Source organism: Trachemys scripta, chromosome 8, assembly GCF_013100865.1.
Source record: "Trachemys scripta elegans isolate TJP31775 chromosome 8, CAS_Tse_1.0, whole genome shotgun sequence".
Classification (NCBI taxonomy): Eukaryota; Metazoa; Chordata; order Testudines; family Emydidae; genus Trachemys; species Trachemys scripta.
In genome coordinates this window covers 51,285,176-51,306,670 of record NC_048305.1, presented here as the reverse complement: position 1 = coordinate 51,306,670, position 21,495 = coordinate 51,285,176, and the positions used below count along the sequence as shown (strand labels likewise).

Here is a 21,495-nt window from a genome sequence, read left to right as displayed (position 1 = left end):
AAATTTGCAATGAAGGGACTGCAATAGACGTCAAGCCTTTAGAGACAAAATTATGGCTCAAGGCTAGGGAAGCACCTCTGCACAGATAGAGGCTCTTTGGGCTGTGTAGCACACCCATGCCCCAAAACTGTGCAGGAGGACTGCAAGCAGCCAGATCTTGTTTATTCCGTGTGCTGGGGAGGAGGAAACAAGTTTCTTGCCCCTCTATTCCTCCACTACACTCGCACTCAGCTTGCCATAATGTGCACCTATACTACTGTAAAGTGCTTCACAATGTAGCATATAGGCTTATTTGAAAAATTAATTCAAATGGGCTTTTTTAAAGTTACTGTCAAGGCTTGCACACTGGCTGAAGGACTATCGAAAAAGGGTAATTATGATAAATGACAATTAACAAGTTGTGAAAGGTTGACCAATGGGGTGCTGCAAGGATTGGGTTGCAGAACTGGTTTTGTTTAACATCTTTATTAACGATCTGGAAGATAAACAGCACATTAATGACATTCAGAGATTATATGAAATTAGGAAGTACAGTGAGTGCCAGTGAGGATAGAGAAATAACACTAAGGGATCTGCAGAGGTTAAAAATAGAGAACACCTGGGCAAGGTGATACTAGAAATATGCCAGTGAATTGGAGAGAATTCAGAGAGGAACAAGAAAAATGATAAAGGGGCTGGAAAGCCTGATTTACGGAGGACACCTTAAAAATAAGGAGATATTGTATAGCTTGGCTAAACCATGCTTTAAAGGTAGGGGATACAATAACTTACAATATCAGTACCTGTTTGGACAATGTGAAACCAAAGCGAGAGTGGACTGTTATCATGTGGTCTAAAGGGATATAAATTAATAGTAATGGGATTAAATAAAACAAGAAAATTTTGGGCTAAATACAATGAAAAATTTCACGTTGAAGTCCATTAGACTCTGCCACGGTAGCAGAAATACTATCTCTTGACCAAGCACTGGAGAATTTACTGTAAAGAACAAATCTGTATTGCATGGGGATACATATCTCTAATTCCTGTGAGTCTATAAATAACAGCAACCCAGAATAAAGGGAAAGGTGAAAGCTCCATGAGCCTCTTGGAAGTAACTAATAACTCAAGTCCTTCCCACTATACAAAATCCTTGGGAAAATGGGTGAGAGCCCAAAGCCTCAAATCTTATATGAAATAAAATAAATATCAAGGGTAAATGTAAAGAATGGGTGTTATGGTGTGAGAGAGCAGAACAAAAAGCAAGAGAATATTAAAATAGGGAGGAAAAAGTTCAAGCACAGCCAGATGATTTTTCATTAAGAATATTGGGGCACGGAAATCTTGTGCTGCCTTGATACACTAATGGTAGCTCAACAACTCAAACTCCTGCATTAGCACAACTGCAGAATTAAAAACGTGTACTTATGGTCACATGGCCAAAAAAGATCAGAGACTTGTTCTAGCTTCGCAACCTGATTGTAACGGAGCAGTGCTCCTGAGACAACCATTGGTCTCGTTGACTGCATAAGATACGAGTCTGGGCAGCAGTGAGATCTCATCACGCTTTGACCTTCAGTTAGGCTGGCTGCATTGTCTTTTGTTCTATTTAGCAGGACTCCTAAAGAGCAAAAGAGGCAGACACTATTCCTGTATATCCAGTTATGTTCTGAACTAGAGGCAAACCAAAGAAGGCAGTCCCTAAGAAACAGCCTTTCCATCACTATTTGCACAGGGTTCCCATACAAATCATTTCATTTACTTCAGAGCCTACACTCTGACCTTATTAGCTCATTTTTATGTGTTTCATCAAGACTGTTTCTATCCTCTATTTTTTTTTTAAAGTGCCCACATATGTCATTGAGTCACGTAATATCGGTATTGATTTTAATAAATCAACAAAACTAGTCAAAAAAGGTGAGGTGGTGGTTAAGGACCTGTTCTTTTTACAATGGGTTACTAACACCTTTGTCCTGTCACTTCTGGAGGTTCCATATTTTGGAATTCTCATGTTTTAGCCTAATCCCCAATTCAAATGGAATAGCAGGAAGGGGACTGTGGTGTTCTGTCAGAGTTGTACAATAGCTCAATAATGAAATAGCAGGAGATGTGGTGGTACTGTTTTACTGACAGAGCACAGTGTGTGTGTAGGAGGGGAAAGCTGGTATTTCGCCTACTCATCTACCACCAGGCCTGGTGGTGGATGAGTTCTGTCAGCCTTTCTAACGTCTCAGCACTAATATTCAGTAATTATTTTTAAAGCTGTGGGTTTTTTTCAATGTTTTGTGTCTATCCTTCCCCCACAAAAATATGTTTGGCAATTGTGGAGTGAGAAGTAACACTACTGAATCTAGGGGGAAACCGAAGTAACCTAACACTAATGTAGCTGGGGAGCTGGGGAATGAAGAAAAGGCCAAGCACTAACAGTTCTTATCTCTACACACAAGCCTTTCCTTATCCCTTCTGTAGTGCACTGCCAATATCAGCAGAATCCTACTTCACTCCCTTTTGTGAGAGATAAACAAGACAACCACATTCCATATATTGCTCAGCATAGGCTGACTGTGACATGGTAAACCAAAGAATGCGTATGCATAATTATTGAGATTATAGAATAGAAAGTTTAAATAGAAGAATATGCTTTTAAACATATATGTAGGAGGCAAACTGAATTCTCTGAAGTTTACATGCCAACCCTTTAAATAAAACCATTCCCAATGACTACCATAGGCAGATTATTTAAAAGAACTTTTCTTGGAAAGAATGTTCACTTACCCCACATTATGCATTTGTAAATCAAAACTCCAAGAACTGGACAAAGGCCCATTAACAGTCAGAAAGTCCTTGCCTTTTTCTGTTTGTGTACCACAGTTTGGAGTTTAGAGAAAAGCTGCATAGAACATTGATTTCCAGTACATTCTATCAAGAGTAAGAGTTTTAAATGCTTACCCGAGAGAACAGAAGCTTAGAAAGCTGTAAATGCAACTTCTTTTCAAAATCTTGGCATAACCCCGCCCGCTCCGCCTCTCCCCTCCATCCCCCAAGCCAGGAGCAAAGAATCATTGAAACAGCACAAAGCACAGGTTGCTGGTTTGCCCCCTCAAATGTGCAGTGCAAGTATCAATGACTGAAGAAAAAAAACAGGTGCTTTCCTATTCCTGTGTTCTTCCTGTCTAAAAATGGGCACCCACTGAGATGAAGAAAACCCCACAAATAACTTTTAATGCTATTAGAGCCACACCTTCCATTCCCAGACCACTGATATTGGGCTTCCCTATACTTGTGCCATTTACCCCTCTCCTTAGATCGATCCCTCTTGGAGCCAGAAAAAACAATATGAATCAAGAATATACAAGAGGGGTTTTCTATTCATAAGTAGTACTGGACCTAATCCGCAAAGTTAGAAGGATGTTTGAATTCAGTAGTTTTGGTTCGGGCCCAGCTCTACTCATAAATGCTCTGATTTTTACCAGTAAGCCACTAACCTAATGAGAGTAGAGGGCTGCAACATCCAGCAGTTGGTGTGAAACACAGGCAGGTCTCATCTCATCTTTACTGTGGCCTGGTAACAACCACAGCATACAAGATAGCATACGCAGAGAAAAACCTACAAAAGCCAGTAGTCTTGTCTTTTATATGCAAATCAGGAGGGTACAGCAGGCCCACCATTACACAGGTGGTCAGGACAACAGGGGAGCACAATATCAGCTGCACAAGTGGCAACAATAGCTACTTTTTGCTGTTTATGACCAAAAGGATAGGGTGTGGACAGCTTCCTGCACCTCTTTGCCTTAGACTTCTTAAAGCCCCATCAAAATTGCAAGGAGGAAAGAGGAAAATAAGACCGTACCCAAACCAGCATTAGAACAAAAAATAACTTGGAAAAGGTGAGACATGGGAAGGAAGGGCGAGGGCTGAAGAAGAAAACATAAGTGAAAAGAAATACTTTTGAAGTGTTAATGGCCTAATTTCACAGACAATACAAAGCAGCTGAAGAAAAGACATTTGAGAAGGATCATAAAGAGTGAAAGGTACGGAAATAAAAAACAAAAACCCCAAGCTGACATTAAGTGATTTGGTACATGGCTTCTTCAAATCTTGTTTGTGATTTATAGATAAGCTGTAGAGACAGACCACCACAATACATTCAAACATCTGTAAGACTAATGGAATTTCTTATCAATACAGATGGATTGGGTAAGAGTCACTAGGACTTACAAAAGCTCCCCAAAATCCTCATGGTACCCATATGTACTCTGCTGCCCATGGTTATACTATAAGGGTTCATTGCATGTAGACAAGTTTTGAGATTTTATAAAGTTGTAACAAGTAACCGTATATACTCGTTCATAAGCCGAATTTTTTTAGTAAAAAAGGGAAGCACCAGAGACGGGGGTCAGCTTATGAATGGGTATAGAGAGGGAGAGGTGGGACACAGCCCCTCCCCCCAACAGAGGGAGCAAGGAGAGGCAGCACAGCCAGCAGAGACAGAAGGGAAGAGGCGGGGCCAGAGTCTCCACTTCTGGCCACGCTGCTCTCCCCCCAGCCTTCGAAGCAGCTGCAGCTCTGGGGCTGGCAGGCTGCAGCCGTGCCGCTCAGCCCTGCCCCCCAGAGCAGGCTTTGGCCGCGCCACCTGGCCCAGCCCGCTGGAACATGCTGCGGCCGTGTACACCTGCCGGAGCAGCTCCAGCCAGGTCAGAGACATCCTCCCCTGGCCCTCCCCAGATAAGGTGGGATGGGATAAGGAGAGTGTGGGGGTCCTGGGCTAGAGGTGGGGTAATGTGGGGGGTGGTCACAGGGGTTACTCCCCTGACTCCCAGCTTCTCCCCCGCAAAAAATTTCCCCACCAGTGCTGTCCCAGCCCATCAGGGTAAGCAGCTGGTGTGCCGGGACACTTTGTTTACTTAGGTTTACCTCCATGCCTGCGGACACTCAAGGTAAACAAACCATCTCGGCCCACCAGCGGCCAAAGTTTGCTGACCCCTGAATTATAAGGTCAACTTATGAACGGGTTATAAAAATTTTCCATTTTTACTTATCCATCGGGGGGGGGGGGGGGGGTCGGCTTATAAACGAACCAGCTTATGATCGAGTTTATACAGTACATTCTGTAATTAGACTAAAAACCTATTTTCGAGTGCCATTTAGAACACAGCACATTAAGACTACCAAAATAGTCTCAATATGAATATTTACTTCAGATGGTCTTTAAAACAAGGAAAACGCATTTTGGTGGTCCCTCAACCGATATCAGAAGTTCAACTTTTGGTCTCATTATGAGGCTTTGAGAAAAACACAGGAGTCGAGCACGGATAAACTACTCCAAGATAGTGATCTCCCTGTATTTACCACTGATAGTTTAATCTGAAAGAGGATAGGAAAACAGTCCAAGATGGAGCTACCATTAACTTGACCAGGAACTTTTCTCTTTTAAATCACAATTAATTTGGAATTTATGATCTGGCTCAGATTAAAGCAACTTTAATAAAATTGAATCCACCTTCATACTGGCAAAATATCGATTGTAAAATTAAAGAATCCATCACTTATTTATACATTAAAAAGACAAGAGACAATTTTGTGGGGATTCATCTCAAAATAAGCACGTAAACATGTCTGTATCTGAAGTTAGCTAAAAACTATTCTTCCCAGGGTTGTAAGTATTCTGGGTGACTTTCAGTGATTTGGAGGTGATGGGGTGCACACAAACAAAATGCAGCTATACTGGCCTCAACTCCACAGAGAACACAGGAAGAGAAATCAGTGCTCATCACACATAGAAAAGACCAAAAGCTGTGTGGACAAACGTTTTAATTTTCAAGCTCTCAAGAGTTCTTACACACAATGGAGAGGAACATAAAAATCTCTACAATAATAAAGCTGGACTTTGCCTTTTTTTTTTAAACCAAATCTAACTATTGGTAAAATATTAAAGAACACTTCATTTTAACTTGACTTGTGATTTGACAGAACCTTCTTCTTTCAGACTAAGAACAATAGAAAAGTTTTAGTGCTGTAGGTTTTAGTACACCAACTTTAGTACACCAACCAATGTTGGCAAGAAAATCCACACTCCTTACTTGAAATGGTAAATTGAAACTAACAACCAGAAGAATTAAGGCCAGTTAATGCAAACGCGCAGAGATCAATTTCAGTAGCTTTGAAATAAACTGTTAGCCATTTCAGACCCCTAATTCATTCTACTGATTTGGGGAAAACACCCATACCATCACCAACCTAAAGTTTTTTTTTGGAGAAGAAAATAAATGTCCAGTGTGAAGCCTACAAAGCGATCTCCCGGGTATCTAGGACATATTGAAATTAGGCTGCTCACCACCCCATGGTTGGGTTTTAAAGTCTACATGACTACTGATTTGTTAGGATAACCTAAACTCCACCCCCAATTCAATGGGAAGACATCTCTCCTTCAGAGGAAAGGCGCACTTACGGGGACTTTGAAAGGAGAGGTGTTTGAAGCATCCATGGAGTTGGTTTTCTCGGATGTGCTGGTTCCTGAGATGCTCCTTCTGCGAGGAGACCTCTCTGCTGGGACCTCTGGAGAAGAAACAGAAAAGAAGTTGGGTGAGGGGAATTGAAAAAAAAAAAATTAGGTTTTATCCTGCTCTGGACAGAAGCCGTCACAAACTTTCAGATGCATTAGTTAACAGCCAAATTATACTTACATATTTATATATGGCTTATTTGCTACCAATATAAGTTATAGACATTGCAACTGGCAACAAAATTAGGAATCTGATTTGATCTTATAGGCAATAGGCAGTTATGATTAAACACATTGGTGAAGCTCAATACCCATATGTATTGCTACCTTGTACACTTGCTAATACAACTCAGAACTTCCAACTATTCTTTTTACAATAAGCAATGTAGTAGTTAACATTGCCAAATAAAATCTGTGACAGAGGGAGATCATGATTTTATCCTATGTTGAACATAATTTGAGAAAGGTCAAAGTTCAGTCTCCTGCAGATAATGTGACCCTACTGCTAGCTCAAACTTTGAGACCATCAGAAGATTCATAGTTGCCTGGATAAAACAACATATATACCTCAGCAGATACAAAAATAGGTCAGTTTCTCCTTGTTCTGGCAATATGACCTTAGTAAGATATGACTTTGGCATCCTAAATCCATGCAGGCAGATCTTGCAAGCTCAAATCTTTACAGAAGATGTGCTCGTATCTGATTTTATAGTTTTATACAGCATGCACATTATAAAATCACACACACAGACACACATATTAATACCTTTATCACAACTGCTGCCCATCTCCAGGTCAAATACTAGACTTACAGGAATCCAGCTTCATAAATAAGACATTCTCAATAGGATATGAAAAACCACATCCTTAGAAAAAGTCCATTGTTATCTTCTGGATCTTAAAGAAAAGGAGTAAACTGTGACTTCGGAGACTGACATTTTGACTTCTGCCGCTTTCCTTTCAAAAGATAGATGCAGCTTAAACTTCCATTTCTGGCCTCCTGGCCCTTGGGATCCGTTCTACTTCCACTTAAGAGAAAGCTGGTTTTCTCTCTCTTCCCCCTCCCTCTTTACAGCTTGCAGAGAGAGCGAGAAAGAAACACACAGGACTGCAGCTATTCAATCAATCGTTCCGACTGCACATCCTCATTAGTTACTTTCAGGCTATTAACAGACGCCCAACTGCCGGCTCCCCTCAGCTACAGAAAATTTCACTATATATCCTGAGTCACAGAAACAACAAAGGTTTACTGAAATTTACAGCCAGCTGCTGCCAAGAGAACAAGGATTTCTTCACCAAAAATAATCAAGACTCCCCCCCCCCCCACACACACACACACAAAAGCCTTCTCCAAGCAGAACATTACCTGTGATGCCTTTGCTAATTGGATTATTTTATCCATATTATAGTAGATATCGCCCAAGAAGTCTTGAAGGAGAAAACCAAAATTTAACATCATACCGATTGAAAGGGTAAGAAAATAGGATCTTGCTGCAAAAGTAGTAATCCCTCTACTGTAGGCTTTTTCTTTTAAAAAAAATATAAGTCTCTCAGCTTGCCTTTAAGAATCAATGATTAAAGAACTGCTAACATGGAGAACAGCTTCCAAAATGAGCTACACAGAAAGTTGAACAGTGATCACCAGCTAACACTGGTAAATGGGCAGGGCACAGCATTTAGTCCAAAATCATGAAGCTGATGCAAACAGCTCCACTCACACAGAATAAATTAATCAATCTGTCAAAGCTTGCAACAGAAAGACCCTTAGCTTTCAGTGAGATTTCTCCACAGGCTGATGATTAGCACTGGACACTTCCCTTCATAACCTGTGGGGCACCAGCCGTTTCCTGGTTTCGGAACTTGATGATCGCTGCTTGACAGGACACCTTTAGCCAATAAAATGCCTAGAGAGGGGCCAGTGCTAGACCAAAGATTGAACAATGGTCAATCCCACTCTCAGAATACTTTGCTAGTTCTATTTCTACTACCTTCATCATCTTCCCCTACCCCCCCCCCCAAAAAGAGGGGAGGCAAAAAAGCCAAAAGCTTATGGTATGTCTACACTGCAATTAGAAGACACCTGTGGCTGGCCTGTAGCAGCTGACTTGGGCTCACGGGGTTCGAGCTAAGAGGCTGTTTAATTGCAGTGTAGGCTTTTGGGGACAGGCTGTATCCTGAGCTCTAGGACCCTCCCACCTCGTAGGGTCCTAGAGCCCGGGCTCCAGCCCAGGCCTGAACGTCTGCACCACAATTAAACAGCTCCTTAGATCGAGCCCAAGTCAGCTGGCACAGGCCAGCTGCAGGTTTCTACTTTCAGTGTAGACATACCTTAGGTAGATACAGCCTGCAGCACGTAGCATAGAACTTCTCCTGGCATAAGTACTCAGAGAGGTAGCCATATCAAATATATTTCAATAATCAAAATTTTGGTGGAAATGTAATTGAAGGAAATGGAAGCGACCTATGCATTTGGAACATGGGGCCAAAATTAACTCCTTTGCCTCAAATCAAAGAGCATCAACTAATGTAATGGCTTTGGCTTTCTCCAATATACACACACAGGAAATCACTTCACATCATCAAAGCATCCCAAGTAATTTAACACGGTGCTGATTTTGCTGAGTCATAAATGAAAACAGAAGACTTAATTCCTTACCATTTTTGACAATAGGGGGTCCTTTCCCATGACAGGGAGTTATAGGAGAAATAAGATTAAACCAAAGGAGAGCTGAGAAGAATCTATGCCCAGCCCCGATACCCATGTAGCAGCAATGCAAGTTATCTGTAGATAAAAGATGTTGGGATTCCTGCATGAAATGAGTTTCTTCCATGCTCAGAAGATTCATAAAAGTCTATTAAGTGAGGAAAGGAGAAGCAAATATCCAGAGGAGATGCTTGCAATCAATTAGTAACACAACAAAAAATATCAGCAGGAGCAGATTAGCAACCTGCTGGATCAGGCCCTAGCAAAATGTAAAATTAGCCCAGTTACTTCTAATTCCAAGCCTACAAAGTGAAAGCGATGCAACTACTGTGCCCTTAAGAAGCATTTCTGCTGAGTTGGGTGGAAAATCTATACTGTTGCTGCTAGGCCAATATTAGATGGTTGCCTCCCCCGACTCATGCTACATACTACTATTGCATTGTTTTCACCTGCTGTAAAAATCAATGCACCTTTCATGGTCTCAGTATTAAATTACAATCATTCTCTGCATGGCTCACTTTCTGGGGCCAAGCCTACAGACAAATCACATTGTCTCTGTGGATAAATAACAGTCTGAAACCTTTTCATCTGTTCTCTCAACCTCTGAAAAATAAATGGATTTCCCCCTTTTCAATCTAAAAAAAAAAAAAAGAAGTTGTAAACATTTCTGTGGGGCGCTTTTAATTCATCGCCTCATTTATCTGTGTTAAATAATATTAGTCAGCTACAAACTAGCTGAGGCAATTACTCAGAAATGGCAGATGCCTGTGAAACCAGATCTACACAGGATGACATATAGCTCCCTTTTCACCCCTTCACACGGCAATGCCCTCTTCCCACTGTAACAAGCAATTGCTCATTCTTTTGGCCAGCATAGCAGGAGAATGGTTTATTTCAAGACAGACACCATTGCCACTTTATTAAGTGCTCAGCAGGGGGCACTGGTATGGCAGATGGCGGGCACCCTTCTCCACTGAATCCAGTCGTCGTGGCCACAAATGCTGGTCTCAGCTCCCTCCAACGACAGAGCAATGATCCACAAATTTCTGGGTTTCCAGTACAGTAGCTTGTTGTTTCCAGCCTTTTGTAACTTGAATCCTTGCCTTTTGGGCCCTTGCATCCTACTACCCTTTTTCCAGCATGGAGAGGATGAAATGAACATCTGGAATATTGTGTGCAGTACTGGTCACTCTCAAAAAGGATATTGCATAATTAGTCAAGTTCAGGGAAGGGTAATGAGTGACTAGGGACATGGAAAATCATATGAAGAGAAATGAAAAAGATTGGGATTGTTTATTTTAGAAATTAGCAGGTGGAAAATTCAAAGCCGATAAAAGAAAATAATTCTTCCTCAAACCATGCAATTCGACAGTCGAACCCACCGCCACAGGAAAATGTCGAGGCCAATAATTTAAAAGGTTTCAAAAGGAGAGTAGACATTTATAGAGCTAATGAGAACATCCAGAGTTCTAATGGTTATTGCTATGAAAAATTATTGAAGTGATATTAAACCACATGCTTTAGGGTTTAAACCAATCTCTAATTAGTAGAGATCATGATGAGACCTAATTGTTGGAGACAGATCATCTCACATCTGACAAGTGTGATGTACTTATGCATTCTTCTAAAGCATCTGATGCTGGTCACTGTCAGAGATGGGATACTGGACTAGATGGGTCTGATGTAGTCTGGAAATTTCTCTATTCCTATGATAATTAAAAAATTCTCAGTCTGTGTGTAGTCATATAAGCCTTCAGCAGTTTACAAATGCAATGGCTTAGTAGCATGGAAGCATTATGAAATGTATTACTACGCCCTGGCTCTGAACTTCAAGGGAGACTTCGACATGTGGAAGGATGTATTCAATATTCAGGTATACGATAGCTAGCTCTCAAGATAGTCACAAATGCTGCTTTTTTCCAAAGACATAACCTTTTTATTTATTATTAACTTGCATGAACCAAGAAAATTCATGCATTAGTTACTTTCCCATTAAACCCAGCAAAAAGTCTCTTTTTTTACCACTTTGAACATTTTGCAAATTTTACAATATTATTGTAGAAACCTGGACAGTTTAGCAACATTCCATCATCTCCTTTTCAATTTTTTTCCCCTTTGGGGAAACCCATGTATATTAGCAGAATTTGATTGTTGTATCTATTTGTGAGAAGAGTAAAAGAAAAATGCTACACATACTATTAGATAATTTGGTCCCTCCAACTCAGCTCCATTGTCAAAAAATGTTAAGAATCTGTCCCCTCCCAACAGTCACCAATTGCTACCTAAGCTTATCAATCTCTAGCTGTTCCCATCATATCCAGCAAGAAGTTATACAGATAGCCCCAGCTGTAAGAAATACATTTACATCTCTTTTAGCTAGCTCAATTAGCGCATCCCCCACCGTAAAAAAGAACTAATCACCACTCACTGGAACATGAGTTGAACAGTAAGCCATTCTGGAATTAGCCATTGTGATTTATATGCAGTAAATATTTTTAGTAGGGCTGTCAAGCGATTAAAAAAATTAATCGTGATTAATCGCACTGTTAAACAAAATAGAATACCATTTATTTAAATATGTTTGGATGTTTTCTACATTTTCAAATATATTGATTTCAATTACAACACAGAATACAAAGTGTACAGTGATCACTTTATATTTATTTTTGATTACAAGTACTTGCACTGTAAAAAAATAAAAAATAGTATTTTTCAATTCACCTAATACAAGTACTGTAGTGCAATCTCTTTATCATGAAAGTTGAACTTACAAATGTAGAATTATGTACAAAAAAATAACTGCATTCAAAAATAAAACAATGTAAAGTTTTAGAGCCTGCAAGTCCACTCAGTCCTACTTCTTGTTCAGCCAATTCCTCAGACAAACAAGTTTGTTTACATTTGCAGGAGATAATGCTGCCCGCTTCTTGTTTACAATATGACCTGAAAATGAGAACAGGCATTCTCATGGCACTGTTGTAGCTGGCATCACAAGATATTTACATGCCAGATGCCCTAAAGATTCATATGTCTCTTCATACTTCAACCACCATTCCAAGGGACATGTCCAGGCTGATGATGGGTTCTGCTCGATAACAATCCAAAGCAGTGCGGCCAACACATGTTCATTTTCATTATCTGAATCAGATGCCACCAGCAGAAGGTTGATTTTTTTTTTTTTTTGGTGGTTCGGGTTCTGTAGTATCCGCATTGGAGTGTTGCTCTTTTAAGACTTCTGAAAGCATGCTCCACACCTCGTCCCTCTCAGATTTTGGAAGGCACTTCAGAGTCTTAAACCTTGGGTCGAGTGCTGTAGCTATCTTTCGAAATCTCACATTTGACAAAACTGAAAGAAGGTACCAATCTGCAGTGAAAGTGTTCTTAAAATGAACAACATGTGCTGAGTCATCATCCGAGACTGCTATAACATGAAATATATTCCAGAATGCGAGTAAAACAGAGCAAGGGACATACAATTCTCCCCCAAGGAGTTTAATCACAAATTTAATTAACACATTTTTTAACGAGCGTCATCAGCATGGAAACATGTCCTCTGGAATGGTGGCCGAAGCATGAAGGGGCATACGAATGTTTAGCATATCTGGCATGTAAATACCTTGCAATACCAGCTACAGAAGTGCCATGCAAATGTCTGTTCTCACTTTCTGGTGACATTGTAAATAAGAAGAGGGCAGCATTATCTCTTGTAAATGTAAACAAACTTGTTTGTCTTAGCGATTGGCTGAACAAGAAGTAGGATTGAGTGGACTTGTAGGCTCTGAAGTTTTACATGGTTTTATTTTTGAGCGCAGTTACGTAAAAAAAATCTACATTTGTAAGTTGCACTTTCACACACAGGGATTGCACTACAGTACTTGTATGAGGAGAACTGAAAAATACTATTTCTTTTGTTTATCTTTTACAGTGCAAATATTTGTAATCAAAATGTACATTATTCTTGGTTTCAATTACAACACAGAATATATATGAAATTGTAGAAAAACATCCAAAATATTTAATAAATTTCAATTGCTATTCTATTGTTTAACAGTGCGATTAAAATGGTGATTAATCGTGATTATTTTTTTAATTGCAATTAATTTTGAGTTAATCGCATGAGTTAACAGAGATTAATCGACAGCCCTGATTTTTAGCCATGCAATCAATGATTCAGCCACATGTAAACTCCAGTAATTTTATTTTAGTTTTTATTCTGTAAAGATGGCTCCCCTTCCATACCATTAAACCTTAGCCGCAATAGGCATTATGGCTTAAAGAAACCATGAATTCTCAGCCTTTTTACATTTTATAGTTATCAAAGACAGCAGAGAACTTTAAACAGTCACTTTACTAGTTATGTTACCTTAGGGAATTTGTCCTGTGAGGATACATTACTGTACATTTACATTGTGGTAATATCTAGAGTCTGAGATCAGGATCAGGGCACCATTACACTAGGTGCTGTACAAAGAGACATGTCCAGGCTCCTGCCATGAAGACATGTCCAGGCTCCTGCCATGAAGAATTTACAATCTTATTTGAGACAAGGCAGAATAAGTGAGTGTAATAAACAAAGGGAGGACCTGATTCCTCTCTCTCTCTAAATATAAATATATATATAAAAAACACAGAGGAGGGGAGGGAGAGCATAGTGGTTTGAGCATTGGTCTGCTAAACCCAGGGTTGTGAGCTCAATCCTTGAGGGGGCCATTTGGGGATTGGTCCTGCTTTGAGCAGGGGGTTGGACTAGATGACCTTCTGAGGTCCCTTCCAACCCTGATAGTCTATGATTCTATATAAGCGCACACACACACTCACAAAAGAGTGAATATTCAACCAATGGGATCACTCAGTTAGGGGCATAATTCAAATACCTCCTGTATGAACAGATCACTGTTCTGTTAACTATTAAAGGGGGAATCGAATTCATTTTAAAACGCTTTTAAAAATCAATTAACATTTCAACAAGTCTGAATAAAACAATTAACACTCTCAAGGTAATTTATGATTCATTAGTACAGTATACACATTCAATGTCATGGCATTTGCGATTCAGACAAGACAGAACTGCGTATTTTTGCCTCACTGTCCTTTTTGTCCCTCTCAAACCATTCAAGCAACAATCTTGTTTCAGACAGACAGTTCCTAATTGTGGTTTCTTCTACGTCTGGTGATGATGCCTACAAAGTGGAGATGTTAAAGGGTAAGAAAGCAGGAAAAAAAAAAGAAAGGACAAGAGCATGAGAGGGAGAAATAAGAAGCAAAAGGAAGGCGAGTGTTACCAATCATGAAGAAGGAGGTTGAAAGAAAAGATGAGATGTGACTGAATAGGATTTTTCAAACCTCTATTGCGTAATATGGGGTTTTCTTCTTATGAAAAAGGAAACGGCATGTGAAAATGTGAAACGGTTAAGGCTTTACCTTGGAATAAGCATCATCCCTTTGGATTCTCCCACTTGGGGAGAATCAGAATTGTGGGGCCTAGTTTAAAGACCTGTTATACAGGTTTAATTAATTCCTTCAGTTAAAAACTGGAATTAGAAGTCGGCCAGAACAAATATGATTTGCACCAGGCTCAGAAGCCCACCAAACTCTTGCTCTGAATAAAATATAAGAGAATACGAGTTCCACAGTGTATAACTTAGTGGGCAAAACTGAATCTTGCTGTGGTGATTCCTACAACCACAAAGTGAATATTGATAGGTAGTGTCTAGACAGGAAAGATAAAAAGTAAGACATGAAATGGGGTGAGTTTGATAATGAAAAGTGTAAAAGTGAAATACTTTGGATAAGTAAAGAAGAGAATAAAAAATGAAGGAAACACTGTGAGAGCATTTGCTACAGCTTCCCATCACCAACCAATTACGGGATAGCAGCAAGAATCAAAGGCTTCCAATAGGGTTGGCAACTTTCTAGTCGCACAAAACCGAACACCCTAGTCCCGCCCCTTCCTGAGGCCCCGCCCCTGCTCACTACATTCCCCTTCCTTCGGTGGCTTGCTCTCCCCCACCCTCACTCACTTTCACTGGGCTGCGACGGGGGGTTGGGGTGCGGGAGGGGGTGAGGGCTCTGGGGTGGGTCCAGAAATGAGGGCTTCAGAGTGCGGGAGAGGACTCCAGGTTGGGGTAGGGAGTTGGGGTGCAGGCTCTGGGGTGGGGCTATAGATAAGGGGTTTGGGGTGCAGGAGGGGGCTCCAGGCTGGGGCTGAGGGATTTGGAATGTGGGAAGGGGCTGTGGGTTGAGGCAGAGGTTGGAGTGCAAGAGGGGGTGAGGGCTCTGGAATGGGGCTGAGGATGAGGGGTTTGAGGTGGAGGAGGGGACTCCAGATTGGAGGGGGGGGCGCAGGGCTGGGATGCGGGCTTACCTCTGGCGGCTCCCTGTCAGCGGTGCAGCGGGATGGGGGGGGGGGTGGGGGGGCGCTAAGGCAGGCTTCCTGCCTTTCCTGGCACTGCGGACCACGCAGTGCCCTGGAAGCAGCCAGCAGCAGGTCCAACTCCTAGGCAGGGGGCCAGGAGGCGCCACGCGCCGCTCTTGCCCACAGGCACTGCCTCCTCCCCCTCAGCTCTCATTGGCCACTTCCAGGCCAATGGGAGTGCGGAGCCGGTGCTTGGAGTGAGGCCAGCGAATGGAGCCCTGTGACGCCCCCGCCTAGGAGTCGGACCTGCTGGCCGTGTGGTGCCAGCCAGGACAAGTAGGGACTAGCCTGGCTTTGTGATGCAACACCACTGACCGGACCTTTAACGGCCTAGTTGGCGGTGCTGACCAGAGCCAGAAAACTTGACACCTGGTCACCCTAGCTTCCGAGCCAACTACTGAGTATTTTAAAACAACAGATGATCACAATCCCATGATAGAGACATTTGAAAATGGAAAATGACAGCAGGTGTTCCTGTTACCAAAATGGTGCGCACATACTTACAAGAATCCGCCTAGCTCCATGGAGTCTGGGGCTGCTACACAGCCCCACAGGGTCCAGAGCTGCCACCTGGTCCCAGAGGGTTGGGGTTTAGGGTCTGCGGCTGCCGCCCAGCTGTCCTGCCACCCAGTTCTGCACATTGGGGTCCAGGGTCGCTGCCGCCCAGCCCCCTGCCCAGGGCTCCGCTCCTGGCCCCACTCTGTGGAGGGGTCTCTGGGCAGGAGATGCTGGGCATAGGGGTCTGTGGGGGTGGTTCGGGATTGGGAGAAGGGGGGGGGGGCGCTGTGGTTCTCAACCTGTGGTGGCACCTTAAAGACGAACAGATTTATTTGGACATAAACTTTCGTGGGTAAAAAAAAACAAAACAAAACATTTCTTCCATGCATCTGAAGAAGTGGGTTTTTTACCCATGAAAGCTTATGCCCAAATAAAACTGTTCGTCTTTAAGGTGCCACCAGACTCCTTGTTTTTTTTGTGGATACAGACTAAACACAGCTACCCCCTCTGATACTTGATACATACACAAATGAGTTACAATCTTAAGTTCCAAGAGGCAATAGAAGCTTTCATAATAAGAAAGCTCTACATGTCCTTAGGGCTAACTCAGGCTAAGCAACTGAGGATCTCTTGTTTATCCTAGAAACCTTGCCCCTTAGAGTCCAGTCAGCATAAAGTATATGGTTTCTTCATGTTAGGGGTTTTATTCCCTTCTCCCTTGCACTCTGAGCTGCAAACTTAACTGATGGGAGTAATTCATTTGCATGACTCATCTGCATAGGGAAGGGGAGCAGAGAGCAATCAACAAAGTTTTTTGCCTTCTTGAATGTTCCACAATAGTTTGTCTGATGTTGATGGGTCTTCCTACTGGACAGGACATAACACCTTCTGTTGGAGACCAGCATTTCACACCAGTTAATGTCTCTCTCCTGCAGGGTGATCTATACAGTTACAGAGGCTTACAATACAAATGCTCCCATCTTATGATATGGGATACAGATATTATAAGGGAGATTAATGTGTGCAGCAACTTGCAGGCATTCATAAAGTCTAAACAGAAAACTCTCTTATAATTCTAATACCCATTTTAACAATACTAACACACAGCTGAGCCAGATTGATTCCTGCTATGTATTTGTCAGTATTCAATTGAGGCATGGGGACTTTGGCATCAGATGGCACCGGGTATGCCAGCATCACAAGGAGCCAGACCAAAACTGAGTCTGCAAGAGCAGAGACAAGCAACTGCAGCAGATGCCAATACTGTCATCAGTGCCTGACATTCCTCTTCCCCTGTGCTGTTCCCTCCTGCCCCTTTCTCCACAGTTGCTCCATTTCAGGCTCACTGCTCATCTGGTTTCCTTAGTATTCAGAGTTTCCTTGGGTCAGAGGAAACAGTCTAGTGGGTAGAGCACTGGACTATGATTCAGGAAATCCCGCTCTGCCACTGACTTCCATGTGAGTAGTTCATTTCACCCCTCTGTTGCTTTGTTTCCCCTCCTACCCTTTGTTTGTCTAATCTATATAAAGCCTTCAGGGCAGGTAATGCCATTCATTATATGTTTGTACAGTGCCTACCACACTGAGTCCCCAACTTTGTTGCCTTTTAAGCACTACTGCAATATAAATATTTAATAATAATAATAATAATAATAGTCTCGATCTGGGTTTTGGTTTGAGTCCATTTCTAAGATCTGCACTGTCATTTAACTTAACATGCAATAAGCATTTTCAGATGCGATAGAGTCCTGGATGTAACTCAGCTCTGCAGCAGTTTCCCACTGCTCTTAATAAACCAGGGTTAGTGATTTAGGTTTTCATGCCTCTGGTTCATCAGGACAGGACTTCGTCCTTCTGTGAGCAGCACAAAGAGAGACCCTGAACCTGCAGAAGGGTTTGATTAGGAAAAAATAGGCCTCATGTTCAGCAGGTGTCCAAGGATGCCATTGAAGCCCGAGTCTGGATTTGGGATTGGGCAGAATTTGGAAAGTGGTATCTCATGATTAAGACAGAAAACTGAGGCCATATACAAACTATGAAACATTGAGCAAACTATTTTCTTTCCTGATGGGGAAATTGCAAGCCAGGGCTGAGGTTTCCCTGAGTCTCAGGACCACGGTAATGAACATTAGAAAAGCCACTTTTTCTATGAAAGGAAGAAAGTATAGAACAGTAAGTACAGGTGTAAATCTCAGGCATTTAGCACTAGGTTTAGGCTCCAAAGGGAAATTAGATATTTAATAGGAGCCTAACGTAAGATATTGCCTTAATCAAACTGATCATAATGGAAAAGAACTTATGCAACTTAAGGACCGAAACCAGGACCCAGGGAGCAAGCAGAGAACCCTTTCTTCAAACCATCCTGGGAGAACTCCAGAATGAAAGACAATGGATACCCTTCTTGAAGCTTATGGATAAAGGGATTCCACACCCTGATGATGAGGGGGGCTGGAGGCCAGGGCCCTGCCTCCAATATCTTATCTTGTGAGTCCCCATCTGAGTCCTATTCCCCCGGAGGTTGTCTTTGGGTACCCAGGCGATAGGACTTGGGAGCTTTCCTGATGGACTCTGGGTCTGGATGGAAAGGTGGGGGCCCAGGCTGCTGAAGCAGAGCACTGCTGCCCAGTTCAGAAATTTTCTGTCCCTACTTAGGCTTGCTGTGGTAGTTCCACAGAAGGCCACAATGTTGGTCGTGGGGGACGGTGAACAGAAGGAGCACTTTCCGCCCTTATCCTCTTGCTTTTTCTGGGATTGAGTCTCCATTTTTCTCCCAAGTCCTATGTTGTTCTGGAGCTCTGTTGAGACCTGCAAGTAAGACGGTTTCTCAGTAGAAAGGAACTTGCAGCAACTACTTCCAGTGAGGCAGGAGAACAACCTGGAAAGCCGGCCTGCACACTGGACAGAGGAGGAACAAGGCACAAAAATCCAGTATCTAAAATCAGCTATTGCCTGCTTGACTCACAGATGAAGACTCACTCATTTGTCCAGTCTGGTGGCAGCCACATCATGGAAAGAAAAAATATTAAAACCTTACCTAGTTCCCCAAGTCAGTACCATATGGAGAGGTATCACAGCATAGACACTGAGGGAGGAGATATTACCTCTTTATACAGTGTTGAAGCTGAAATTGCACACAAATTACAGCAGACACTTCTAGGCATCTCGATACCATGAAAATATCAAACTGGAGGGAATTCAGAAAACAGCAACAAAAATCATGAAGGGGCAGGAGGCAATGACTTATGTGGAAAGATTAAAAGAACTAAAATCTAAATATTTACAGCTTGGCTTAGTGACAACTAAGGGGGAATACGAAGTGACAGTCAGCTACAACTATTGGATGGCTGTAAACAACGAGGGATAAGAAATTTTTAGGGTGGGACAATAAATAAGAGTAATGGGAAGAAACTGAGCAAGGGAAAATTTTAAATGAATAATTTCCTATTTAGCTTAACAAAATCCTTATCCTAAGTAGACAGAAGCAGTATCTGGCACTTCACTGTGATGCTGCAACCGGAATTCAGTTTCTAGATTTAAAAAAATTATTTAAGGAATATCTCTGTCTGAAATTTTAATTCTAATGCAACATGCACAAATTTCTAATTAAGGGAAAACACCCACAGCCATCTTTTCCACCTGCTTCAACTTATTACTTCTAAGACGCATGATAAGTTAAAGTTGTAGTGCATGTTGAATTACATGGATAGACGCTGACTAAACAGAGAGATCAGCTGGTGAAGTGGAAACAGACCCAAAAGTAACAGTTGGGATGAAACATTTCTGTACAACACATGTGTCACTTCACTCTGCTTCAGCATTTGTCCAAATTGTTTTGTTGGAACTATTTTAACTGATTCCAACCAATTAAAACTCCCATCTCGTTTCAGAGCTTGCTTTAAATGGCTTCCTGTTACAACTCTGCACTGAAAAATTACCCCCCCCCACGCCCAAGTAGTAAAATCTTGCCAGTAAAGTGTTAAAAATCATGAGAACCCTACCGTACCGAGAAATGAGAGAAGGCTTTTCTCATCTTCTGTGCTGCTATCCAGCCATTCAGCCACATCACCAGAAGATAGGAGACTCATTCTCCAGCCAGAAAACTTTTCCATACAGAACACAGTGACTGAACGAAGCAGGGAAGGAAGGGTGGGGATGAGTTGATGGCCTTGGGAGTCCAGCACTTAAGTTATTGACTACACTGACAAAATGAAACAGAAAGTGTGACCCTGCCCCTCTTAATTCTCTGTCAGACCATTTTGATAAAGGAGGCTGGGAGGGAGGGGGGCAGTAAGGAAGATTTGTGTTCCTTGTCCCTTTGTGCCTGATTTCAGCCCTAGCAGAAATACTAGAAAATGGGGAAGAATGGGGAGAAAGCAGAATAAGATATACGAGCAACTGAAATAAAAAGAAATGGATCCTAATGCAGAAGAAGCTCTAATTTTCAGCCAGCACAATAGTTAATCAGTTACGTATAACATATCACTATCACCCTAGTAAACAAAAATCAAATTCAGTAGCTTTTTTGGTGAAGAAAAGAAAGCTTAGAGGCAATTTAAAAAACCCAGCACAGCTGGAGAACCTGCATTCCCCTCTTCACCAGTCCCTTCCTGCTTCAGCTATTATAACAGCATCCCAGGCTTTCTCACAATGCATTTGTTGATGCAATGGCAGGTTGATCAATCTGTGAATAGGAAGCTCTCACCCCTCCCCTTTTCCCTCCTCCTGCATGGCGGCTGCATTGATCAACAATAATGGAATCTGTTTCTGACTGCCAACAGCAGCATTAAGAATATTAGAACAGCTCCTCTTCATCAGAATGAGAAGCAGCAATCAGAAGTCCTGCTGGACGATAGCCTCCCTAGTTAATAGCTCTCTTTCCACAGGGCAAATAAGAGGGTCAGTAGAAATGAGCTATGCTGGGGGTTCATAGGAGCCATCCACATTGTAATAGATTCAGTTTATTTACAAAAAAGAGAGCATAACTCTGCGCTGTCCAGACACCAAGACTGTCCTGCAGCACTACAAAGGGGACTTGCAGCATTGTGACTTTACAAGAGAGGAAGGGGTCAGATCTAACTATACAGGATTTTTGGCATATGATTTATTCTGCACAAAATGCCATTTTACAGGTTTACACATGCACAAGCCAAGACAAGTCCTGATAAGTGAGGGACTCCTGGGCCCAACAAATCAAAAATGTCTTTGTCTTCAGGGATCAGGCTGATGCACTGATCAAACTGCATCCTTTAAAGAGACAGGATCCCTTTGTTCATCATTCTCAGTAAACCTGTTTTTCATTTTAATTAACCTATCCCATTCCCAACAACTGCATTATTATTGGTCCCAATTACAAACTGCCTTTCTGCAACTAAGAGGAGGGAGGACTGAGCTGGGCCA

The 21,495-nt window shown here is 42.0% G+C and overlaps 1 protein-coding gene across 10 annotated transcripts in view; it reads right to left on the bottom strand.

Annotated features, from left to right (window-relative positions):
- Positions 1-21,495, bottom strand: part of RASAL2 (RAS protein activator like 2) — a 272,884-nt gene that overhangs the window by 56,257 nt on the left and 195,132 nt on the right. For 9 of the 10 annotated variants that reach the window (XM_034780315.1, XM_034780316.1, XM_034780317.1 and 6 more), the window contains one exon: positions 6,428-6,534. In XM_034780315.1, coding sequence (XP_034636206.1) covers positions 6,428-6,534 — 107 coding nt within the window. Of the gene's footprint in view, positions 1-6,427; positions 6,535-7,247; positions 7,285-21,495 lie in introns of those variants that run through there. The other variant, XM_034780320.1, reaches the window with a different exon arrangement.